The sequence below is a fragment of the Oncorhynchus tshawytscha genome, linkage group LG03, assembly GCF_018296145.1.
Source record: "Oncorhynchus tshawytscha isolate Ot180627B linkage group LG03, Otsh_v2.0, whole genome shotgun sequence".
In the NCBI taxonomy this organism is placed as follows: Eukaryota; Metazoa; Chordata; class Actinopteri; order Salmoniformes; family Salmonidae; genus Oncorhynchus; species Oncorhynchus tshawytscha.
In genome coordinates, this window is record NC_056431.1 from 37,227,365 (window position 1) to 37,252,580 (window position 25,216).

Sequence of the window (25,216 nt, forward strand, 5' to 3'; positions counted from 1 at the left end):
GTTGGTTGCCAACCGCCTTATAGAAGAAGAAGAAGAAGAAGAAGAAGAAGAAGATCAGGTTTAACAGAGAGAGGGTTTGCAAAAGGAAAAATGGAAACAGTATACCTGTAAATAGACAAAAATCCGAAAGACAGTAGACATGAGAGTCGCCACTGTGGCCTTTTACGGGTGTGCACTGGGTCTTCTGGCGATGGGCCTGCGAGAAATGTTTTCGGGATTTGAAGAGAATAGGTGCACAATGACCTATATGTTCGAGTACCCCGAGTACCGGGTGAGTAGTTTGCCTATTGACCTCAAACAAATGGCACCGTGCGCGACTCGGTTTCGGTTCGGCGTAATCACTCGGCACTGTCAACAACACTCGGAACGTTGCTGCCAAATGCGTAACATTATTTTAGTGTCCATCCTTTTCAGGACTAGCTAGCATTCCCCCCTCCAGCTGTCAATGTCCAGCTGTGATTTTTAGAGCCATAATATGGATATGGCTAGCTATAAATTAGCCCATGGCCGATATATCATGCTGAAGCTCAAGCTACCTGTTGTCGTAAAGCACCTGCATATTATTAGGCTTCCAATTTCAACATCGCACCTCATGCATGATTTTCAGGACGATTTCCTTGTTGAGGGTGTCGACGGACTGTGTCATGCACACCTAGCTATGTTTCACATTTACCATGGAATTGTACATTATTTCTAGTACTAGCTGCAATAGAGAGGTGGCATGGTAGGCAGTTACTGTATGTTGAGGATGCTGAGTGAGTGTGTGTGTGTGTGTGGTGTCATTGTATGTTACATCAGGGCTCAGGAGATCACACCTTGTGTTGGAAGCTGCAGTTGATCCATGATAAGTACTATAAGGTGATTATTCCACCCATTGAGTGCCTGGCACAACCATATGGCCCTGTGTGGTCTGTCTGCGCTCACCATGGTGCTGATAAAATATGAAGAATTGGCCCAATCTATTAGAAGTAGCTATTATATGTATTACCCAAAATTGTTCTCGGTTCTGATTTGCTCAATCAAGAGTCAGTATCGGCCATGTGGTGCCACACCTCTCCTGTCGTTCATCAGCATGCACACACACACACACAACGATGCTTTCTCACTGTACTGTTTTTTCTTCTTCTCTGTGATGTGTTAATCTGCCTAGAAGTGTGGCTCAGCTGTTCCCAGCATATGGCTCTACCTCTAGGGAGGTGTGTGTGTATCCTTAGTGTGTTGTACTTTAGGCCCGGAGAGTACGAGTTCTATCAGGGATATGTGTGTCCTCACTATGTTTGTGTGTTGACAGCGTATTGCCCTGCCCCGACGCGTGGCCCGCCAGTACCCAGCGTATGGGCTTTACCTGTACGGAGAGGGCCAGTACGCTCAGGACACTCGCGGACTAAAACTAACCGGGGCCCCTGTTCTTTTCCTACCTGGAAACGCAGGCAGCTACAAACAAGGTGAGCCTCTATCACCATTAACCAAACTCATCCACTTTTCAAACTTACTCGAATCGAACATACCCACTCAACTCAGATTAGGGAATATCACAAGTTTGCTCTCTCCATTGCTCTAACAATGGAAGCTAAGAATTTATAATGTACAATATCTGATTCGGTTGCATATTGTACATAGGCTGGTGAAAGTCTTGTATTTGAGAAATATCTTATGGAAGGGTTTCCCAACTGGCGGTGATTTTATTTTGTCCCCCAAGTTTTCTAAGCAAAAGAAATAAAAATAAAAATATATATCTATTGAATATATTTTGGACATCAAAATGCACTATGATGACCCAGAGGATGTCACTTGAAAGTATTAATTAATATGCTTGTTTCCAAAGGGGGGGGGAGTTGTGTGTGTGTGTGTGTGTGTGTAAAAACACTAGCAAATCAGCTCCAAGATTTTAATTCTGGAAATCTGTTCCAAAGTATTCCCACGCATAAGAGAGTTATACAGTGTGTGTTTGTGATCGTATACAAGGTTTCAAATGATTCTGTTTTAGTTAAATATTATATCCGTGTGGTCAATTTGAGGTTTACAAATTATTTGTGATTATGTTCTCTTCCTCCTGATCTTCTGGCTGAATTTAGTTGATGTTCCCTGTTCTATGCCCACTCTAATGCAGATCTATCCTCTTCTGGTTTGGTGTTGCTAGTGACTGCTGGTGGGAGTAGAACACCCACGCTCTCTTTCTCTCACTCTCAATCTTGCATGCGTACGCCCACCCACCCCCACATACACACATGCAACATGCACATAGTTTGCTATTTTACCATTATGTGCATGATGGTATTCAGTGTCCTCCATCATGGGTTCTGTTGCATTAGTCTATTTACATGTTATGGTTACAATCACAAGCACATACCTCAACCCAGGCATGATTTTTATTTATTTATCTTTATTTAACCATGTAGGCTAGTTGAGAACACGTTCTCATTTACAACTGCGACCTGGCCAAGAGAAAGCAAAGTAGTGCGACACAAACAACAACACAGAGTTACACATGGAATAAACAAACGTACAGTCAATAACACAATAGAAAAGTCTATATACAGTGTGTGCAAATGAAGTAAGATTAGGGAGGTAAGGCAATAAATAGGCTGTAGTGGTGAAATAATTACGATTTAGCAAATAAACACAGAAGTGATAGATGTGCAGAAGTTGAATGCCCAAGGAGAGATTCTGGTGTGCAAAGGAGCAAAACATTTTTTATATATATACATAAAATAAATAACAATATGGAGATGAGGTAGTTGGATTGGCTATTTACAGATGGGCTATGTACAGGTGCAATGATCAGGAAGCTGCTCTGATAAGCTGATGCTTAAAGTTAGTGAGGTAGATATGAGTCTCCAGCTTCAGTGACTTTTGCAATTTGTTCCATTCATTGGCAGCAGAGAATTGGAAGGAAAGGAGGAATTGGCTTTGGGGGTGACCAGTGAAATATACCTGCTGGAGCGCGTGCTACGGGTGGGTGCTGCTATGGTGACCAGTGAGCTGAGATAAGGCGGGGCTTTACCTAGCATAGACTTATAGATGACCTGGAGCCAGTGGGTTTGGGGACGTATATGAAGCGAGGGCCAGCCAACGAGAGCATACAGGTCGCAGTAGTGGGTAGTATATGGGACTTTGTTGACGAAACGGATGGCACTGTGATAGACTACATCCAATTTGCTGAGTAGAGTGTTGGAGGCTATTTTGTAAATGACATCGCCGAAGTCAAGGATCGGTAGGATAGTCAGTTTTTTGCGAGGGTATGTTTGGCAGCATGAGTGAAGGATGCTTTGTTGCGAAATAGGAAGCAGATTCTATATTTCATTTTGGATTGGAGATGCTTAATATGAGTCTGGAAGGAGAGTTTACAGTCTAACCAAACACCTAGGTTTTAGAATATGTGGACAATTATAAGTCCGAACCGTCCAGAGTAGTGATGCTAGGTGGGTGGGCATGTGCAGGCAGCGATTGTTTGAAGAGCAGCATGCATTTCGCTTTACTTGCATTTAAGAGCAGTTGGAGGCCACGGAAGGAGAGTTGTATGGCATTGAAGCTCGTCTGGAGGTTAGTTAACACAGTGTCCAAAGAAGGCCAGAAGTATACAGAATGGTGTTGTCTGCATAGAGGTGGATCAGAGAATCACCAGCCGCAAGAGCGACATCATTGATGTATACAGAGAAAAGAGTCGGACACGAGAATTGAACCCTGTGGCACCTCCATAGAGCCTGCCAGAGGTCTGGACAACTGGCCCTCCGATTTGATACACTGAACTCTTTCTGAGAAGTAGTTGGTGAACCAGGCGAGGCAGTCATTTGAGAAACCAAGGCTGTTGAGTCTGCCGATAAGAATGCCGTAATTGACAGAGTCAAAAGCCTTGGCCAGGTCAATGAATACGGGTGCACAGTATTGTCTTTTGTTGATGGTGGTTATGATATCGTTTAGGACCTTGAGCTTGGCTGAGGTGCCCCCATGCCCAGCTCAGAAACCAGATTGCATAGCGGAGAAGGTACGGTGAGATTTTAAATGGTTGGTGACCTGTTTGTTAACTTGGTTTTCGAAGACTTTAGAAAGGCAGAATAGGATAGATATAGGTCTGTAACAGTTTTAGTCTAGTGTTTCCCCCTTTGAAGAGAGGGATTACCGTGGCAGCTTTCCAATCTTTGGGGATCTCAGACGATACGAAAGAGAAGTTGAACAGGCTAGTAATAGGGGTTGCAACAATTTTGGCAGATCATTTTAGAAAGAGAGGGTCCAGATTGTCTAGCCCAGCTGATTTGTTGGGGTCTGGATTTTGCAGTTCTTTCAGAACTTCAGCTATCTGGTTTTGGGTGAAGGGGAAATGGGGGAGGCTTTGGCAAATAGCTGTGAGGGGTACAGAGCTGTTGACTGGGGTAGGGGTCGCAGGTGGAAAGCATGGCCAGCCATAGTAAAATGAAATTCTTGATTATCGTAGGTTTATCGGTGGTGACAGTGTTTCCTAGCCTCAGTGCAGTGGGCAGCTGGGAGGAGGTGCTCTTATTCTCCATGGACTTTACTGTGTCCCAGAACTTTTTGGGGAGTTTTGGCTACAGGATGCAAATTTCTGTTTGAAAAAGCTGGCCTTTGCTCTCCTAACTGCCTGTGTATATTGGTTCCTAACTTCCCTGAAAAGTTGCATATCGCGGGGGCTATTCGATGCCAATGCAGAATGCCACAGGATCTATTTGTGCTGGTCAAGGGCAGTCACGTCTGGACTGAACCAAGAGCTATATCTGTTCCTGATTCTAATTTTTTTTTGAATGGGGCATGCTTATTTAAGATGGTTAGGAAAGCATTTTTAAACAATAACCAGGCATCCTCTACTGACGGAATGAGGTCAATATCTTTCCAGGATACCTGGGCCAGGTCGATTAGAAAGGCCTGCTCGCTGAAGTGTTTTAGGGGGTGGTTGTTTGACCGCAGACCCATTACGGATGCAGGCAATGAGGCAGTGAGTACGCAACGAGTGCTCCCGGCACATTGGCAAACCGGGCTATCTGCATTGTGTCCCGCTAACCCCTCTATTACGCTACTGCTACACTCTGTTCATCATATATGCATAGTCACTTTAACCATAACTACATGTACATACTACCTCAATCAGACTGACTAACCGGTGTCTGTATGTAGCCTCGCTACTTTTATAGCCTTGCTACTGTATATAGCCTGTCTTTTTTACTGTTGTTTTATTTCTTTACTTAACCATTGTTCACCTAATACCTTTTTTGCACTATTGGTTTGGGCCTGTAAGTTAGCATTTCACTGTTGTATTCGGTGCACGTGACAAACTTTGATTTGATCGCTGAGATCCTGGTTGAAGACAGCAGAGGTGTATTTAGAGGGCAGGTTGGTCAGGATGATATCTATGAGGGTGCCTGTGTTTGCGGATTTGGGGTTGTACCTGGTAGGTTCCATGATAATTTTGGGTGAGATTGAGGGCATCTATCTTAGATTATAAGACGGCCGGGGTGTTAAGCATATCCCAGTTTAGATCACCTAACAGTACAAACTGTGAAGATAAATGGAGGGGAATTAATTCACATATGGTGTCCAGGGTGCAGCTGGGGGCTGAGGGGGATCTGTAACAAACAGTAACAGTGAGAGACTTATTTCTGGAAAGGTGGAATTTTAAAAGTAGAAGCTCGAACTGTTTGGGCACAGACCTGGATAGCATGACAGAACTCTGCAGGCTGTCTCTGCAGTAGATTGCAACTCCAGCCCCTTTGGAAAGTTCTATCTTGTTGGAAAATGTTGTAGTTGATGTTAACATGCATGAAACCAAGGATTTTACGGTTAGTCAACAGAAGTAAACAAATGATAGCCCATGGGGAATAGGAGTGGAACTGGGGGCTACAGGGCCTGGGCCTCTACATCACCAGAGGAACAGAGGAGGAGTAGGATAAGGGTACGGCTAAAGGCTATAAGAACTGGTCGTCTAGTGCGTTGGGGACAGAGAATTAAAGGAGCAGATATCTGGGTGTGGTAGAATAGATTCAAGGCATAATGTACAGACAAGGGTATGGTAGGATGTGAGCACAGTGGAGGTAAACCTATGTGTGATGATGATGAGAGGTTTAGTCTCTGGAGGCATTAATTAATGTAGGTGAGGTCTCGTCATGTGTGTGGGGTGGGACGAAAGAGCTATCTAAGACAATTTGAGCGGGACTGAGGGCTGTGAAATAAAGCAATAAAAACTAGCCAAGACAGCAGTAGACAAGGCATATTGACATTAGAGAGAGGCATAAAGCAATCACAGGTGTTGATCAGGAGAGCTAAGGTAAACAAAATGGTGTACAGTGTTATTGAAACAGTCCAGGGGGCATCAGCTGTGTAGCCGAGTGATCATAGGGTCAAAGAGTAGCAATAGGTGAGACAGGGTGCTGTACGGTATTCACTACTACACTCGGCGAGCAGGGGACACAGCATTCAGAAAAAGCTGATGGGCCGGGGCTAGTAGATGGTTCAGCGGCGATATCATAACAGAATAGCCTGTTGAGACTAGAGGTCGACCGATTATGATTTTTCAACGCCGATAACGATTATTTGCCGACCAAAAAAAGCCGATACCGATTAATCGGACGATTTTAAATAATAATAATAATACAAAAAAATATATAATTTTAATGTAATTTATATTGTTATTTATTATTATCAATTTTTTAATATATACATAATGACAATTACAACAATACTGAATGAACACTTATGTTAACTTAATACATCAATAAAATCAATTTAGTCTCAAATAAATAATGAAACGTTCAATTTGGTTTAAAATAATGCAAAAACAAAGTGTTGGAGAAGAAAGTAAAAGTGCAATATGTGCCATGTAAAAAAGCTCATGTTTAAGTTCCTTGCTCAGAACATATGAAAGCTGGTGGTTCCTTTTAACATGAGTCTTCAATATTCCCAGGCAAGAAGTTGTAGGTTGTAGTTATTATAGGACTACTAAATACTGTCTAAAAATGCAGATTACCGATTGTTATGAAAACTTGAAATCAGCCATTCCGATTAATCGATTGACCTCTAGTTGAGACCACATCGGGCGATCACGTTGGCAGTCCAGTCATGTTGGATCAGTGGGGCTCCGTGTCGACAATAAAGGTTCCAGGCCAATTGGCAAATTAGGTGGTTGTAACCCTAGAATTAGTTGGTATATGGGCCTAGCTCGAGGCTAACTGGTGCTTGCTTCCGGACAGAGGCATTAGCTAACAGTAGCCACTCGTTTGCAGCTAGCTAGGAGTAATGATCCAGAGTGGCAGTAATCCGGTGATATGGTAGAGAGAAGCAGTCCGATATGGTCTGAGTTGATATCGCGCTGTGCAGACTGGCAGGTGATTGTCCAAGCTAAGGCTGGCTGATTCCGGGGGGAAAAGGCGAGGACAGTTCGCCGTGGCTAACAAAGACTAGTAGCTAGTTAGCTGGCTAGCTCCTAATGAAAGTTCCAATTATAAGGAATAAAAATAGCAGATCCGTTCCACATTGGGTGAGGCGGGTTGCAGGAAAGTGTATTTAGTTTGAAGATAGAAGTGAGATTATGATGTATACGAAAAAAGACCGGCTATATACAAGGGGCCATCTTGGATTCATGATCTTTAGATGTTTTACATTCAACAACATCAGCACTAAGTAGGCTATGTTTAGGCTACTTTAAAGCCTGTCAAGCCTAATACCTAGTTTTACATTAAACACACTTAAAGGGATACTTTGAGATTTTGGCAATGAAGAGCTTTATCTACTTCCACAGAGTCAGATTAACTCATGGATACTCTTTATGTCTGCATTCACTATGAAAGAAGTTGGAGGTAATTATGCAAGGCAATGCTAACTAGCATTAGCACAATGACTGGTAATAGTATGTTAACAGCTAGCTGTTACAATAGACTGCCAGTCATTGCTCTAATGGTAGTTAGCAATTGCACTAACTCTAGTTAGAAACTTCTTTTAAATTGTACGCAGAGACATATAAGTGGTATCCACAATTATCCCTTTAATCAGAGTTGATTTAAACTGTTAAAAGGAGTGCTACTGTTCATAGGGAGGTGAAATGAGGTCCAGGTTCACAGGTAAATTGAAGGGATGCTTAAATCCATAATCTACACACTGCCCTCTGTTTTGCTAATCAGATTACTTAACTCCAATAGTAAATCTAGTCTATTCAGAGGTCATCTTGTGTTGATATCCATGAGCTTTGGTTAACCTTAATCCTCACATGGGGGGACAGCCACTGTTCAGGAATGTGGTGGATGAATGTCAGGGATGTCAGGGATAAGCAAAAAAATTGAAATTAAAAGGAAATTTCACCCTGGTTCTGCCACGGCACATAGTCATCACTATATTAACAACATTACGTTCTTTATTATAAACATCAAGATTATCGAAACCACAAGCTAGAACGAGCACGTTTTCATTTCACTAGTAGAAAGTTTAGTTTTTTCCTGTATTTGGCTGCTAAACAACATAGTCCAGCATTCATTTTTTTTTAAATATTTTTTATATATTTACATTTTTTGAATCAATGTTACCAGTATTTAACTAGGCAAGTCAGTTAGGAACAAATTCTTATTTACAATGACGGCCTAGTGGGTTAACTGCCTTTTTCAGGGGACTGAATGACAGATTTGTACCTTGTCAGCTCCGGGATTCAATCCAGCAACTTTTCGGTTACTTGTCCAACGCTATAACCACTAGGCTACCTGCCACCCCCATTCATAGTGAATGCAGATACCGCCCTGCTAGGTAGATGGGGGGTGCCCACAAACTTGGATGATGGTGTTATTTACTTCTAACGACCAACACACAGTAATCTCAGATCTTCTCTAGGCAAGATATTTTTGAAAACACGTGTTTTTTATCATGCCTATGTGGTGTTATGTCTAGCTATGCTAATAACAAACGAGCACGAAAATGAGTTCGTGTCTTCGGAAAGTATTCAGACCCCTTCACTTTTTCCAAATTTTGTTAGGTTAGAGCCTTATTCTGAAATGTATTAAATATATATTTTTCCCCCCCATCAATGTATACACAATAATCACAAAGCAAAAACAGGTTTTGAAGCATTTTTGCTAATCTAGTAAAAACAAACTCAAATATTAAATTTACATAGCTATTCAGACCCTTTACTCAGTACTTTGTTGAAGCACCTTTGGCAGCGATTACAGCCTAGAGTCTTCTTGGGTATGACGCTACAAGCTTGAAACACCTGTATTTGGGGAGTTTCTCCTATTCTTCTCTGCAGATCCTCTCAAGCTCTGGATGGGGAACGTCGCTGCACAGCTATTTTCAGGTCACTCCTGAGATGTTCGATCGGGTTCAAGTCTGGGCTCTGGCCGGGCCAGTCAAGGACATTGAGACTTGTCCCGAAGCCACTCCTACATTGTCTTGGCTGTGTGCTCAGGGTCGTTGTCCTGTTGGAAGGGGAACTTTTGCCCCAGTTTGAAGTCCTGAGCGCTCTGGAGCAGGTTTTCATCAAGGATCTCTCTCTACTTTGCTCCATTCATCTTTGCCTCGATCCTGACTAGTCTCCCAGTCCCTGCCACTGAAAAACATCCCCAGAGCAATGCTGCCACCACCATGCTGTAGGGATGGTGCCAGGTTTCATCCAGACGCGGTGCTCGTTATTCAGGCCAAAGAGTTCAATCATAGTTTCATCAGACCAGATAATCTTGTTTCTTATCGTTCTTTGAGTCCGTTAGGTGCCTTTTGGCAACTCTAAGTGGGCTATCATGTGCCTTTTACTGAGAAGTGGCTTCCATCTGGCCACTCTGCCATAAAGGCCTGATTGGTGGAATGCTGCAGATATGGTTGTCCTTCTGGAAGGTTCTCCCATCTCCACAGAGGAACTCTGGAGCTCTGTCTGAGTGACCATTGGGTTCTTGGTCACCACCCTGACCAAGGCCCTTCTCCCCGAATGCTCAGTTTGGCAGGCAACCAGCTCTAGGAAGAGTCTTGGTGGTTCCAAACTTCTTCCTTCCCATTGAAGACGTCATTGAAAATAATAATTTGTTCTTAACTGACTTGCCTAGTTAAATAAAGGTTAAATAAATAAAAACATTTAAAAGTATAATGGAGGCCACTGTGTTCTTGCAGACCTTCAATGCTACAGAAATGTTTTTGTACTTTTCCCCAGATCTGTGCCTCAACACAATCATGTCTCAGAGCTCTGCAGACAATTCCTTCTACCTCATGGCTTGGTTTTTGCTCTGACATGCACTGTCAACTGTGGGACCTTATATAGGTGTGTGCCTTTTTCAAATCATGTCCGATCAATTGAATTTACCACAGGTGGACTCCAATCAAGTTGTAGAAGCATCTCGAGGATCATCAATAATCTCATAGCAAAGGTTCTGAATGCTTAAGTAAATAAGGTATTTCTGTTTTTGCTTTGTCATTATGAGTTTTTGTGTGTAGATTGATCAGGGGAGAAAACATTTTAATCAATGTTAGAATAAGGCTGTAACGTAACAAAATTAAGAGAAAGTCAAGGGGTCTGAATACTTTCCCGAATGCACTGTAAACTATACAGGGGAGTGTACACTGTTTAATGCTAACTCAAAAAGAGAACTTGGTATTCAACAAGAATGTTTTATGGTAAAAGTAGCATACACAAATACAGTATGAACAATGTAGTACAGTTCAGTGTGTAGAAAACTGTAGCTACAGATTGTTACACCAGATAATGTGATTTAACCGAATATTTTCGGTATCCATTACTGGGAGTTACAGGATAGGTACTGCTTGGTGTAACACAGAGAATTTTCGACCAGTCTTAGCTTAGCAATACTGCCTTCGTGCTCGATTCTGGGAACACAAGTCTCAAAATGTCTGTGTCTAGTTGCAGGGGGTCCTCTTTGAATTTAGAAAATGCTCCGTCATTAAAATATTTGTTTTGCTCCACGAAGTAATCCAACAAAGGGTATGCCACCATCTTGTCTATTTCAAGCCTTCTCTCATTGATCGAGACAGTTGGGTGTCTAAACGAAGACGGCATCACTAAGGTTGTTTGAAAATCCTCTGTGATATACCAAACAGTACCTATCCAGTAAATCACAGTAAGTACAATCTTTGGTTAAATCACATTATCTGGTTTAATAATCTATAGCTAAGAACTGGTGATCAGCAGATGATGGAAGAGGTGGTCATGATGAAATTGACATTCACAAAGGAACATGCAGTAAGATAAGAGTGAACAGTGTCGTAAAGTTCAGGGAATAATTGTACGGCTGTGGGAGTGGTCATTATCAAATTGCCATTCTCTTGAGTCATCTTCTGCTTGAAATACAGCATAATGTCCAATCCACCAAGAGGGAAACAGTTCTGCCACAATGACACACACAAGCAAATGAATTATTTTTCTGTATCTAGAATTCACTCCAGGAAGAAGCCCAGGCACCACAAGGTATTGTCTATAAGACAAACAAATATAATGAATTATACTCCATTGTACAGTTTGAACGACAGTTGAACTATGCCAGCATAACATCACCATTAGGGTAGAGAAGTTGAACATATGCACAGGCAGAGATATTACATTTAGAACAATATCTAGCCTAATAGAAATAAATATTGCATAACACTCAACCTTTGCACAGTGACCAGACTGTACAAATGTGCATCGGCAGACAGACAGACAGACATGGCTGTAGCTAGATACTATCAGGCATGCTTAGGCAAATATATTTATAGTAAAACCAGATTCAGTTTGAGATTTACAACAGTAAAGTGTTGTATTATTGTTTGTCCTCTTAGCTAGCTAGCTGGATAGTCAATTGTTACATCTGTTAGGATTCCAATCTTGCATCATGCCTATAATTTTGTGAGATTGAAACGCATCCACGGTCATAACCAATGTCAACCTTTGTCAATTATGTTACATAGCTGGCTAGTAAAATTATTTACAGTTGCTAATGTTACATGTTTGCTAACAAGTTAGAAGGCGCCAGACTAACTAGCTTGCCAGCTCCAGTCATGTGGTAACGTTTGCTGGTAAACCTAGCTTTAAGTGGCTGGTTGTATAACATTTTAGCTTGCTGTTTACAATATATCTCAGATTGTTAAACCTCTTCTATGTTTAGTCATAGATATAGCTACCTGTAGTTGTTTAGCTAACTTAGCTATCTAGCTAGACTAGATGGCTACCTACCTAGCTAGCTAGCTAGCTACCCAAGTTATGACACGCACATGGTGTTCTGTAGGATTAGGGTTTGACCTGTACATGGCAATTATGTCCGTTCTACAATGACCATTTAGTGACACTAGTTACACACCCCTATGAATAGTCAAGCTATTAATTTGTTCCAACCGAACATCGTTCGAGGGCTGTAACTGCATAGCCCTGAGCTATGTGTCCTCCCTTGCCCAACTTCTGGTTATTATATATATTTTTTTATCTTATCCTTAAGTGTTAATCTTCTCACAGCTTTCTAATCGGTCTATGACCTCTTAGCTCGCTCCCTGGGTTCGGTGGCTCTGAGGAAGGCTGAGGCCCTGGAAGGAGGGGTCCACCTCAACGTGTTCACCATCGACTTCAACGAGGAGCTTGTGGCCCTGTATGGAGGCAGCCTGCGCCGGCAGACTCTCTTCCTACACGAGAGCATCAAGGCCATCCTGCGCCTCTACAAGGTATATTATATAAGAAAATGTTGTGTGAGCTCTCTTAAAAACATCAGATATATAAATGCTAACTAAAAATGGCTAACAACTGACTTACACCCAAGCCCAAATCAACCCCTACCCCCCCTAGGCACTTGTCTGAGAGGGCAGGTGGAGTTTTTGCCATATTGCTTAAACTATCCAATCCTCTCAGATAAACACAAGTGCCTCGGGGCTAAGGATCAATTTGGGATTGGGCATTAGACTGATAAACTAAACCCCACACCTACCTCTTTCTCTGCAGGATCATGAAGCCCCCCCTCATAGTGTGGTGTTGGTGGGTCACTCCATGGGGGGAGTGGTGGCCCGAGCCCTCTTCACCCTACCCCGCTTCAGCCCTCGCCTTGTCAGCCTCATCATCACCCAGGCCTCCCCTCACCAGGCCCCCGTGCTGTCCCTCGACGCACACCTACTGGGTATGGAACACACACACACACACTAGGGCTAACAAAGTATAGTAACCCCCAGCACTGTGATCTGTCTGTATTCTCTCCTTTCTGCTCTGTGTGTGTGTAGAGTTCTACTCTGCTGTGAGACAGCGCTGGGTGGGTCGAGCGGAAGACCTGCGCAACGTGACAGTTCTCTCCGTGGGGGGTGGTTACCGTGACTACCAGGTGCGCTCCGGCCTCACGGCCCTGCCCTGCCCCCAGGACGACCCAAGCAAGCTGTCTCTGGTGGTAAGACTCAACAAAGTCAAAGTTTCTGCTGCATTCACATTTTACATGTTTTATCTGCACATTTATTTTGTTGACGTTTCGGTCAAATCGAGCCTTGTGAACTGCTGTAAGCTTTGTAACTATTCTATCACTTGAGACAAAATTGTCCACTCAATCTTTACATTTATAAGATGATATATGCTTTATTATCTAACTTACTGAAAACACAAATTTGTATTTTTAGGCTCCCAACCCAACACACACACACACACACACACCCCAAGAGGCTGGAAGCAATGGGTCAGCTGCAGTTCAGTGCCCCTAAACGCTAGGCTACCTGCCGCCCAATTAGTTGGCCACATGCCAAAAACAATATACACTGAGTATACTAAACATTAGGAAGACCTTCCTAATATTAAGTTGCACCCCACCCCTTGTAACATCAATTCATCGGGGCATGGACTCTACAAGGTGTCGAAAGCGTTCCACAGGGATGCTGGCCCATGTTGACTCCAATGCTTCCCACAGCTGTATCAAGTTGGCTGGATGTCCTTTGGTTATTGGACCATTCTTGATACACACGGAAAACTGTTGAGAGTGGAAAAACCCAGCAGCGTTGCAGTTCTTGACGGTGCGCCTAGCAACTACTACCATACCCAATTCAAAGGCACTTAAGTCTTTTGTCTTTCCCACTCACCCTCTGAGTGGCACACATACACAATCTAGGCTTAAAAGTAATATTTAACCTGTCTCCTCCCCTTCAGCTACAGGGATTTGAAGTGGATTTAACAAGTGACATAAGGGATCATAACTTTCACCTGGTCGGTCAGTTTTTTTTATTTTTATGCTTAGTGTGCGTTTCATTCAGATAGCCCAGATGAATTTCGATTGCCCCAAGTCCTTCAGCCTTGCATTCAATTTCAAACTGATAGTGTTAATATCCTTTTCTGTTTTTATTTTATGAAGGTTACTGCTGTTCCTAGGACCTGGGTGTCCACGGACCACCTGTCCATTGTTTGGTAAGTAGAGGAGTTCTATTTAGAGCTTGCTTGATGTAATTTCCAGACCCTCTTCCATAAATATGCAAGTCATTTGCTTATTGTGTTTGTTTTCCAGGTGCAAAGAGCTGGTTCTGGCTACTGTGCGGGCATTCTTTGACCTCATTGAACCTGAAACGGGACAGGTGAGTATCACACTGGCTCACTAGACTGGAAACCAGGCGGCGCCTCCTTGACTGATCTCAAAAACACAGGATAGGCAACATTTTGGATGCCATTTGGGAATTTGCTTCCAACTATCCAGTTATTTCACATCAGTAGCTCGGTTTCAATCCAATTGGTGACAGATTTTCATTCAAATATTAGTGTTTTTTCTAACAAAAATAGCAACTCTGTGCGTAATTAAGTATTGCACAAAAAATATTTTTTGCCTTAAATTTTCATGTACTGAATAAAAACCAAAAGTTCAATGTGTTTCCATTTCATTTTCAACTCTACCGAAAGTTTTGTAACAAACTGTTAAATAGCAAATGTGCCTACTTTTATCTTGGCACATGCGCTCTAGACAACAACAGCTTGCATATACAGTGCAGGTAGGCTTGTCTAGATGATGAGATGATTATGGATACATTTTTATTTGTCAAACAGCAGTCAAGCATCGATCATCATGTCACCAAAATAAGACCCTCGATATTTATTGGAAAGGAGCATTAAACTCATCTCTGTGCACTTTCATCACCCTGTGACATTCATCATTAACTTATTTAATCTTTAGTCTAATAAACTGCATGGTTTCCCGGGTCTTAATGGGAGGACCACATACCATATCATTGCGTGACTCCACATTTACTTCCATATGATGGTTATTATATCTATATTTGCACATGAAGGTGTTTCCACCACCATTTCTCCCACCACAATTTCTCCCACCATGTCGAACGAACAAATGATGTCTGTATTTATAAAATGTTACCGAAACGTCCTATTTTTTTTCCCTTTTATTATAATTTTTTATACGGTATGACTTTACACACATAACTGGGTGGAAACGTGGTTATAGCAGATGAAGGAAAGGAGACCAAGAGAAAGCCTATGCAGACTAGATGTACACCAGGATTGTGGCTCAATTAATCTTAGTGTGCCGCTTACTTCCCTAATTGATCTGAGAAGAGTTTGATAGAGAAATAATTAGTCTAGAATCTTGCCCAGTCTTTTCAACTCTTAAGTGGCCATGAAGGAAAGAAAATTGGAACACTGTCTGTCCATTTGAAGTTGCTAAGTACTGTGTATTGATGTCTTTTAATTTATTATTTTTTACCAGTTTTCAGACGATCCAGAGAGGAGAATGGCCATTCTGAACCATCATTTTATCAGACACCCTGTACGTGTGCTGGGTGAGCAGCTAGAGATGCCCGTTTCCCTCTCAGGTCAGTGGGTTACAGTGCTATAGTGTGTTTTGTAGTAGGGCCAAACGGTGTGACTGCATGTCACTTTTTAGGCTGTGTGTCCTTTTACAGAACATATGTATTACCGGGTGTGTGACCACTCTCTTATTTATCACATTCTCCAGGGTCTCCTAAAACGTGGAGCGAGGTGAACACACTCCGTCTGGCGTACAGTGCTCCCAAAGTAAGCTTACACCATTACCACCAGGGCCGAGGTCCATTTTGGTCCATAGACCCTTCACATAGCTCCTATCACTTTGGTCATCACAGGCCTAAAATAACTAGATTGGTGTAATTCATGTGATTTATTGAGCCACTTAGTCTTCTAGTAGGCTAAATTGCGCTTCCAGGCCCAGAAGGAGCTGGGCCTTGATCGTACATCATTTACAGATCCATGTCTTCTGAAAATATGGCTTGGAGTTATTGTTTCTTTGCTCTCTGCAGGAAGGACAAGCCAAGTATTTCTTGTTTGCCCTCTCCAGTCGCAGGAGAGCCTACAGCCACTTCTACTGTCGCAGCAACAACCTGGTGAGACTGAGATGGCAGCTCTGCTGCTTTAATGGGATTCAAACCAATATACAATATATGCTCTTAAGATAACACTGGTGCTTCCCACTGGTTATGAATCCCACTTCTGCCACCATTCATAATAGATTTTTGATATATAAGACTAATGATGTGAGTAAGTCCGCAAGTTGAGAACACAGTATAAGGTGAATTTTGCAAGCAGAAGACTGCATTTTGTGAGACTACCGAGCCAATGTTTGTAGTCTCTCCAACAGGAAATGACTAGCTGGGTTTACGGTTGTACACAGATGAACGGATCCATGTGGTGAGTAGGGGTGTGGATAAGTTGGGATCCTTAACGTTAAAGAAAAATGTTTTTGTTGTTCCCTGCCCCCCACAAAATTAAAATCACAGTGCAGTTATCACAAAACTTTATCTTCTGTGTTATTGCCCAACTAGACGGTAGGCTATAAAGGCCTGCAGGAAGCTGTGTAATTTAAATAAAACTAGAGAGCAAAAGGCAAACTTTAAGCTACTTTGGTGAATTTGTGTGACAAGACATTGCAAGATACAGATTACCAATACATTCTTTCTGCCTGCCGCCTTCTCTTTCCCTCACGCTGGCTTGCCTGCTCTTGCTTTTCGCTAATGATATGAGTGTGTCTTCAATCTGAATGTCTTCAATTTTTATTTATTGAACCTTTATTTAACTAGACAGGTCAATTAGGAACAAATTCTTATTTACTATGACGGCCTACCCCGGCCAAACCCTAACCCGGACAATGCTGGGCCAATTGTGCGGCGCCCTATGGGACTCCCAATCACGGCCGGCTGTGATACAGCCTGGAATCAAACCAGGGTCTGTAGTGACACCTCTAGCACTGAGATGCAGTGCCTTAGAACGCTGCGCCACTCTGGAACCCTGTGGCGTGTAGAATATCCTAGCCTATTCATTGATGATAGGCCCTGCTTTACTGAAGGTGTGGGACATTACAAGCCAAGAATTTAAGATACAGCATTCCATTGCGAGATACAGCTTTTGATTGCCGATAGATAGGCCTTGTGCACGTCTCTGACTCTGTCTGCCTGGTGGCCGATCTGCCTATACTGTGCCCATCCCTTCTCTCTTCGTCGCTCGCTATGAAAGACGCGAGTGTTGTTTTCTCGAAGGTACAGACAATAATCAATCACTCTCCTACGTTCCAAAAATACTGAATCTTGATACTCAGAAATGGGAGTTGACGGGCAAGGAGCCAAGGAATCAATTATTTTGGGTCGGCTCTCCACCACTATGGCAGCAAAAGGCAAGCAACACCAGCTAAGTTAAATGGGAAGGAAATGCAAACTTTGCGAGGTGGATTTGAGGTACTGTAACGGTAGTAAAGGTTCCATGCTTAAACATCTGAAAGGGAGACCCAAACCATTGCTGGCAGCAGCGCAGCTGCATTGTGAATTCACATGTAATTTTATGAACATTTCTTATCGTTTTAACGGAAAACTGATAAAATGACTGTTGAAATGTTTTGATTTTCTTCCCCCATTTGTCACATCCCTAGTGGTGAGTACTGAGTACTGGCCATGTCAGACATGCACTCTTTCCATTTGTCTTTGTCTCTCTCTCTCTCTTTCTCCTCGTTCATTCGCCTTTATCTCTGCTTCAGCTTACTGCTGGCTCTTTCTGACATCTGACGTACCATTCTTTCTCTCTCTCTCTCTCTCTCTCTCTCCATGCTCCTTCTCTTCTACTTTTCTCCCTTCGTTGCTATCTCTGACTGTACTATTCTTTCCCCAGTGTGCAGGCAGTGGATCTGTCTTTTGGAACAGAACTTCTCCCAGCCTACAAGGTAAGCATTAACTTCCCATATTTAAACCACCAATAAATATTAGCGGTTAGTCAGTTATTTGAAGTCGGTCATGTTGTTGTGTCAATGTGCTGTCTGCCGTTTCTCCTGTTTTTCATTTCTGTTTCTTGTGTTGTGGAATGTACTTTAAGTACACTGTGACATGACTTGACACTGCACTCAAACCGTGTTGACCAAAATAAATAAGTGTATATAATAATTAAGTGTAGATCAAAATAAATCTTCAGAATTGTTGCTTCACTGGTCGCTGTCTGTCTCCCCCAGGTTCTGACTCTGAGCCTCAGTGAGCTGTCCTCTGTCTCTCACCTCATTGTGGTTGCCTCCAACCTCAACGGTAGACAGGTACACTGTGTGCACTCTTTCTTCTATAACCCAAAGCACTGTCTCATTCTTAAACAGATTTTGATATCACTTTATGTGCCCTAGTTATTAACAAATACGGATACAGGTAGAGAAACACTATTTTCCATAAGGTGTAGTGACAATATAAATAAATAAACTACATTTATCTCAGTGGTAGCGCCATTCCATATTCATAAATGTGAAGAGAAGTAGAGGCACTCTTGTAGTACCCTTCATGTGAACATCTTTTCTACTCTGTGTCCCACAGTTCACAGTGGAGTGTGAGTGGCAGAGACAGGAGTCTCAGACCGTCTCTGTGCCAGTACCACACGTTCTCTCCTTCGGTTAGTCCTCCTTTTCTCTAATTCCTCCCTGTAGAAACAATTATATTTGCAGTCTGGTTTGTCTGAAAGTCTGTATTTTGCTCAGTTTTATTTTGCAAGAGCTAGTTAGGTGTAATGCATTTGTTGACGTTTCTCATTCGGTGGGCAACACTGGCTCCCTATGGCTGAACTCTGTGGGTCCTCGCTCGTTCAGGCATGAGTGTTAGTGACGTCACTCTCAACTCCACCGGACTTCGGCACACCATTGAGCTGCAGCACTTTCATCAGGTAAGTCCATCTCAATTGTATATTTCTATAATAAGTTTGGTCAAGTAATTATCCACTACTTGCAGTCCAGTACATTCTATCAGGAGGTTGACGTTCGTACATACAGTACTGGCAGAACAAGACCAAGGTATTTGGTCTTATACTTTCTGACCACTGTATCCTCAGGTCTATCAGGCTTTCAGAATTTCAGTCGTAAGCCACTGCAAAGTAACCAAAGCAGGTAAGCAGACGTCTACAGTTTTGCAGCACATTTCTATCAACTGATGGGTTGCGTGTTTGTGTGAGTTTGGTTGACAGCTGCTCTTAATCCATCTTTTAATTTATGATTTTGGTAATGGTTCAAAATGCAAAAGTACCAGTAATGTTGGATTGAAAGTCCTTGTCTCTATGTACAGACAGACTGCCCAATGTCTACATAATGAAGGTGCCGTGGTTTAGGGAGGACTCCGTTACCACATCCAGGCAAGATTTTACCACCTGTCCATCCATCTGTTTGTCTGTCCACCAATCCTGGCTATTTAAAAAAAAATTGTATCTAATGTATTTACCAGTAACCCAATGGAAAACTGTTATTTATTTGGTCTATCCCTGCAATCTCTCTCAGTATTCCCTCTGTAACAGAGATATCGGGAATGCTCCACACGAGTCGTCCTGACAACTCCACTGGTGTCCTGTTGCAGCTCCACACTGCCCCCAACTGCCTCTATAAGGTACTGCCCACAAAATTAAATGGGATACTTTTTATTTATCTGTTATCTCAACATGGTATTGCCCATTAATGTGAGGCATTAAACCATTATACAGGCTTCAAGCTGAATCACGTTTGGTTTTTAATTTATTTATTTATTTAAATTAAACTTCCCTTTTTCTCTAAGACTGGCTGAATCTCTCTCATCTCTCCCTCTCCAGGTATCTGTGAGAACTTCATTTCCCAGGGTGCTTGGACAGGTAAGACCTATACTCTGTCGTGCTCAGCTCTCACCCTTACATACAGAGTTATGAGCGTTGTCGTACTCCTGGGTAATTTAGCCTTGTGTAAAATGGAGGCTAGCTAGCTTAAATTCAAACACACCAATATGACTGACTAGTAAACAGAATTTTCTACCCTGCTGTCCTCCCAGGTGCTGAGGTTCTGTGGGCCTGTGTTGCCGGTGTACGTGGCTGTAGCGCTCCTACTGGCCTGTGGGGGGCAGATGTCCTCTGTCGTGAGGATGGGGCGCCCCCTACAGATGAGCCATGCCGTGGCCAGATCCCTGCAGCCCCACAAGGTGGACCTTCCCGTCTACCTGCTGCATCTGCTGCTCAGGTAGACCTATTATTCAATCAAGCATGCATGTGTGTGCAACAGTAGAGGCTGCTGAGGGAGAGGACTGCTCATAATAATGGCTGGATGGCGCGAATGGGATGGCATCAAACACATGGAAACCATGTTGTTGATACTGTTCCACGGATTTCGCTCCAGCCATTAACACGTTCCCGTCCTCCCCAATTAAGCTGCCACCAACCTCCTGTGGTGTGAGCACACACACAAATGCATGTGCATGCACACAGACACACTGTGAAAGACCACTCGTATTACATGAAACAACACCACACCATACAAAGTCCCTCTATCCTCCTTCATCCCACTATTTGTATCCAGGTATAGCTGGTTCCAGGATGGTTGGTCCACTCTTCATCTCCCGCCGTTAGATGCTCTCCCCGCCACCTCCCCAGATGGTATGACACAGGAGGGCTTGCCCCTAAACGAAGACTGGCCACGCCTCCTGTCCCCCCTGCTGTATGTTTTGGGAGCAGCCATTGCCTTCTGGGGCAGCGTGCTGCTCCGCCTCTTTCTAAGGCTGCTTTCGTTGCTATTGGCCCCGCTTCACAGGTAATGAATGCCCGCTCCCCTCATGCATTAGATTGAACTCCATGGAATTAGAATTAGTTTAGTCTGTGTGTGGGTGTCTGCTTTCAGGCCTTCTGTGTCTCGGGACTGCGGCACCCTGCGTAGGCGGACTCAGCTGCTCCTCATCCTGTGTCTGAGCGTGTTAGGATGGGCTTCCTGTGGAGCCCTGTCAATCACAGCCACCTTCCTGCTGCATCTCTACCGAGTGAGTCTAGGGGCCCAGTTAAATACTTACTCATTGAACTTGTTAGTTTTCCTGTGGTTTACTGATGTGTGCCTATGTTTCTGTCCAGGTTCTAAGGCTACAGATGACAGAGAGGTCTCTGAGTCATATGCTGAACCTGGTAAGAGTCAGAATTATTGCCCTCTAAAAATGACCTCTCTAAAATATTCATATATTGATTATAATCACAACTACCCTTCCAGGCGCCCGATAAACAAACCGACAAAGAGAAAGGCACTGGGGAAAAAGAGAAAGGCACTGGGGAAAAAGAGAAAGGCACTGGGGAAAAAGAGAAAGGCACTGGGGAAAAAGAGAAAGGCACTGGGGAAAAAGAGAGAGGCACCGGGAACAGTGAGGCCCTGGACAGCAAACCTAAAGAATGTAACGGCGCCCCCCTGCTTTCGGACTCGGTACTGCAGGATGTGAGAGATGACCTGCAGCTGCACGTCAGCCTGTCTGCTCTCCTCACTCTACCAGTCATGCTCTGTGCCCCATCACTGATCCACTGGACCCGCAACCTCAGGTACTAGAGTGTGTTTGTGTCTAGCCCTTACCACCCTCTACTTCCCTAACTCTACCGTGTGTATGTCCATGTGTAGAACTGTGATTTCCCCCTTCCTTTAATTGCCTTTTCTCTTTGCAGATATTCTGTTGCTCGTTTGGATCCTGACCCTTGCTGGCCCCACTCCATGCCTCTCTTCATCGCCTCTCTGCTGCTCATCAACTGTAACACACTCACTCTCAGCTACAGGTGCTTGTATTATACTGCTCCGTCTGTCTCACATGCGCGCACATCTTTCATGTCTGTCTTCACTCCTGTCCTTTCACTCAGGTGTGTTTTTAACTTGGGTTTTATGCTCTTGTGTTTCAGTAAAACCCTGCCTATCACATCCCGCCTGCTGTTGCCTCTCTCCGTTGCCATGGTGTCTTTCTCCCCACTCCATCTATACCGTGTAAACTACTTTGTGTCTGCAGCCCTGGTTCCGCTGGCTGTTTCCTGTCTCTTCTGAGTTCTGCTGGTACCTGCGCTGGGCCTATCACCCGGGTCAGGTCCCCAAACTGGTCAAAGCTAGTCTGGCCTGGGATTTGCACTCCCCTTTCAGGCCCTGAAGGGGGCGACGATGGCAACCCTACAGCAGAGCCATAGACATACATAGTTTGCGAAACTGTCCGCCATGTTGTCTCCAAGCTTTTGGTGCCAACATGGCTACCATTGGAATTCCCAGTCTTAACCAAGTTTGCCTTACTCTGTATATATATGGCTCTGTCTTCAAGGAGCATGACGCGATTACTCCTTCATAACAAATGTCACGCCTGATACTTGTGGTTCTCAACAGGATATTGCTCTTATCGTTTTTCATACAACTGTAATTTAACCTATTTTAGTACAGTATAATTGTGGTAATAATGAGTATGAGGGGATTTGTCTCGTGTTTATTGGATTCTGTTTTTGGCCCTAAACGTCTTGGCCTGTCTTATTGGTAACTTTGAATACACTCATGAAGCTAGCTACCTTTACTCTGTCATTAGTAAGATGTCATAAGCAGTCAAGTGTTGCAATTAGGGTTGCAAAACTACCTGTAATTTACCATTTATACAATTTAAAATTATATATTTTACATGCTATGAAAATTTATTAAAAACATTAAACTTTTCAAAAGTCTGGTAGTTTACTGGTCAATTTTGAAAGTTACCAGTAACATTCCCTCCCTTTGCAACCTTAGTTACAATGATGTCATGCAGCTAGCTGTACTGTATGCAAGATGACCGTGGCTAACTCGCTTGCTTGGCTAGCTATTGTAACTGCACCGGACATGTTCCGTCATGCTTTTGACAGTGTAAAGATTTGAAAGGTTTTCTTAAACTCTTATCACACCCTCAAACCTTCTTCAACTGCTATCTTATGTTGCTATCGTCCTGTTCAAAGCACAGATGATACGTTTTTGAAAGTGGAGCTCCTAACTACATAACCTGTTCTTAGCCAAGTATGGTCATTTTATTATGCAGTATGTGGCCATAGCTATGAATGTTATTGGTTAGTCTCGATCTAAAGTGACCGGGTCCTTACTACCTAGGATATCATGAGGAATGGATGACCCTGCACACCATAGCTTAATTTAGTTGTGCAATGTTGTAGGAAGGTTATATGGAGTTGGATGCTATTCCACATCAGATCACTGGGGGTATAACTTGACATTGTATCTATGTCGTAACATAACTACTCGAGCAGTTTTTCCTGTGCATCTCTATGGACGGAGTCCAGGTTGATGTTATCCATACTAGAGTATATTAGATCTGATATTACCTTGCAAACAGGCCTATCATGTGACTCTGCTATTCTGTTACAAGCTACTGTCTATTTCTGATTTAACAAAATGTCCTCCGCTTGAAGAGCTAGCTTTAAAGGGATCTTTGGCTTTTTTATTTTTTATTGATGTCGTTAAGAGGCCATGGCCCCTATTATTTACTGGAAGAGTCGTTACTTACTTGGAAAACATCAGCACTTGGTATTTCCATTTGCCTTAATCAGTTACCTCACATTTTTCCAAACTGGACTTTCTAAAGACACATAGCTCCTGCATTGAAATACAGTTGACAAACTGACATCGGCTTGGTCTCCACAAGGCAGACACGTGTATTACCCTCATTGTCGTAATGAAAGCACAGGGTTGTAGATCTTCAGGATCAGATGAAGGAGCCCTATTGCCACCGATACATGGAGGCACCAGAGATGGTGCCTTTAGACTGTTTCACCCTCTACTGTTTGCTAATTCAAGGTGGGTGTGTTTGCGTAAAACCCTATCAGCCATAGCTCCACTCCAATGTACAACACAGTGGATTGTGTTAGTGGTGTTTTTTGACAATTGTTTTGTAAGAATTAACCAATAGTGTCTGTGTTTGTACGTGTACTTTTGATGCTCACCAGCACCCCTTGACCCCTCTGTTGGCATCCCTTGGACAAAGCAGCTAGTGCCTTTCTGCCGATTTGCCCCCCCCCCACCCTCCACGCATTCACTCTCCTATCTGCCTGTCAATCAAGACACTTCCCTAGTATAGGGCATAAGATTGTGACATAGACCAGCATTTTCTGACAAGTGACTACTCTGGTCATCTGAGTGCAACAGTAGTGAGCATAACTCTTGCTTGTAGCTGTCTTAACACTTGTATTTGCAAGACAGAACAGATTTCAAATACAGAATGGTTACATGGAATGGAATGGAACAGGTTATGTTGGTGTATGTTAAATGACTTGACAAAGCCACAACGGTGTTATGTCAAGGTAAAGGCAGCTTGGTTCTTGTACAGTGTTACGACTTTTCAAGCTCAACAAGACAGGTTAGGAATTGAACACCTTTGTCCATCCTAGCTAGCTTCAATTTAGAGACCAAACTCACTCCAGCACGAACACACACGCATATACTACACACTCTCCCCGACAACACCCCCCGCCCCCGTGTCACCTGCACTGTGAATGTACCTGTTTGTTTGTATGTGTGTGCATAAGTATGTAAGACCTTTAGTGCGGGTGCTTTGTGTGTACTAAACTATAGTATGTCAATGTGGTGCAGTTTTTAGTGCTTTGAAACGTACATACTCTGCCTCACTCCAAATGTGAATTGTGACCAGATTTATATAGATGAAACTTTGTGGTAAAACTAGTAGAAATGGGCATATGTTTTCTATGAATATGATAGATTTTTTTTTCTTCTCCTTTTTTATTGGTGTTCACTGTGACCGGTGCCCGTGATTTCTGAGGTGAGATTGACACCTCGGCAACTACTCATGTTCTAACGTAACCAACCAGAGTGAAGCTGTCGCCACAAGCATATCTCAATTTAAATATGTTTGTTTAAGCTTTTTATGCTCTTTGAGATTATTTTTATGTAATGAAAAGCACTACACAAGTTAAATAAATAATAATCATTGTATGGAATACTGTTCCTTGAACCCCGAAATGCCTGTTTGCATTCATAGCTGTTATGATTGTAATGTAAGCAGTCATTTAAAAAAAATTAAAATCTGTTTATTGCAA

The 25,216-nt window shown here is 43.0% G+C and overlaps 1 protein-coding gene across 4 annotated transcripts; it reads left to right on the top strand.

Annotated features, from left to right (window-relative positions):
- The first annotated feature begins 18 nt into the window (after positions 1–18).
- On the top strand, positions 19–25,216 carry pgap1 (post-GPI attachment to proteins inositol deacylase 1). Of its 4 annotated transcripts, none has more exons than XM_042315189.1 (26): positions 19–271; positions 1,292–1,445; positions 12,443–12,618; positions 12,893–13,064; positions 13,165–13,325; positions 14,271–14,323; positions 14,421–14,487; positions 15,624–15,729; positions 15,873–15,931; positions 16,192–16,275; positions 16,518–16,579; positions 18,047–18,098; positions 18,381–18,458; positions 18,727–18,802; positions 18,996–19,069; positions 19,235–19,289; positions 19,465–19,531; positions 19,674–19,779; positions 19,979–20,017; positions 20,191–20,375; positions 20,712–20,942; positions 21,030–21,165; positions 21,254–21,304; positions 21,387–21,706; positions 21,827–21,934; positions 22,055–25,216. In XM_042315189.1, exons 1-26 carry the CDS (start codon positions 140–142, stop codon positions 22,191–22,193), a joined length of 2,943 nt encoding a protein of 980 aa, XP_042171123.1. In that variant the 5' UTR covers positions 19–139; the 3' UTR covers positions 22,194–25,216. The 4 variants fall into 4 exon arrangements, with proteins under 4 accessions (XP_042171123.1, XP_024259064.2, XP_042171138.1 ...); XM_024403296.2 differs by having other exon boundaries at positions 16,530–16,579; XM_042315204.1 differs by lacking the exon at positions 1,292–1,445 and having other exon boundaries at positions 133–271.

Coding starts and splice junctions, on each gene's coding strand:
- pgap1 (XM_042315189.1), top strand. CDS start 140: ATGAGAGTCGCCACTGTGGCCTTTTACGGGTGTGCACTGGGTCTTCTG. Junction 12,619..12,892: donor CCATCCTGCGCCTCTACAAG/GTATATTATATA, acceptor CTTTCTCTGCAG/GATCATGAAGCCCCCCCTCA. Junction 19,780..19,978: donor CCCCCAACTGCCTCTATAAG/GTACTGCCCACA, acceptor CTCCCTCTCCAG/GTATCTGTGAGAACTTCATT.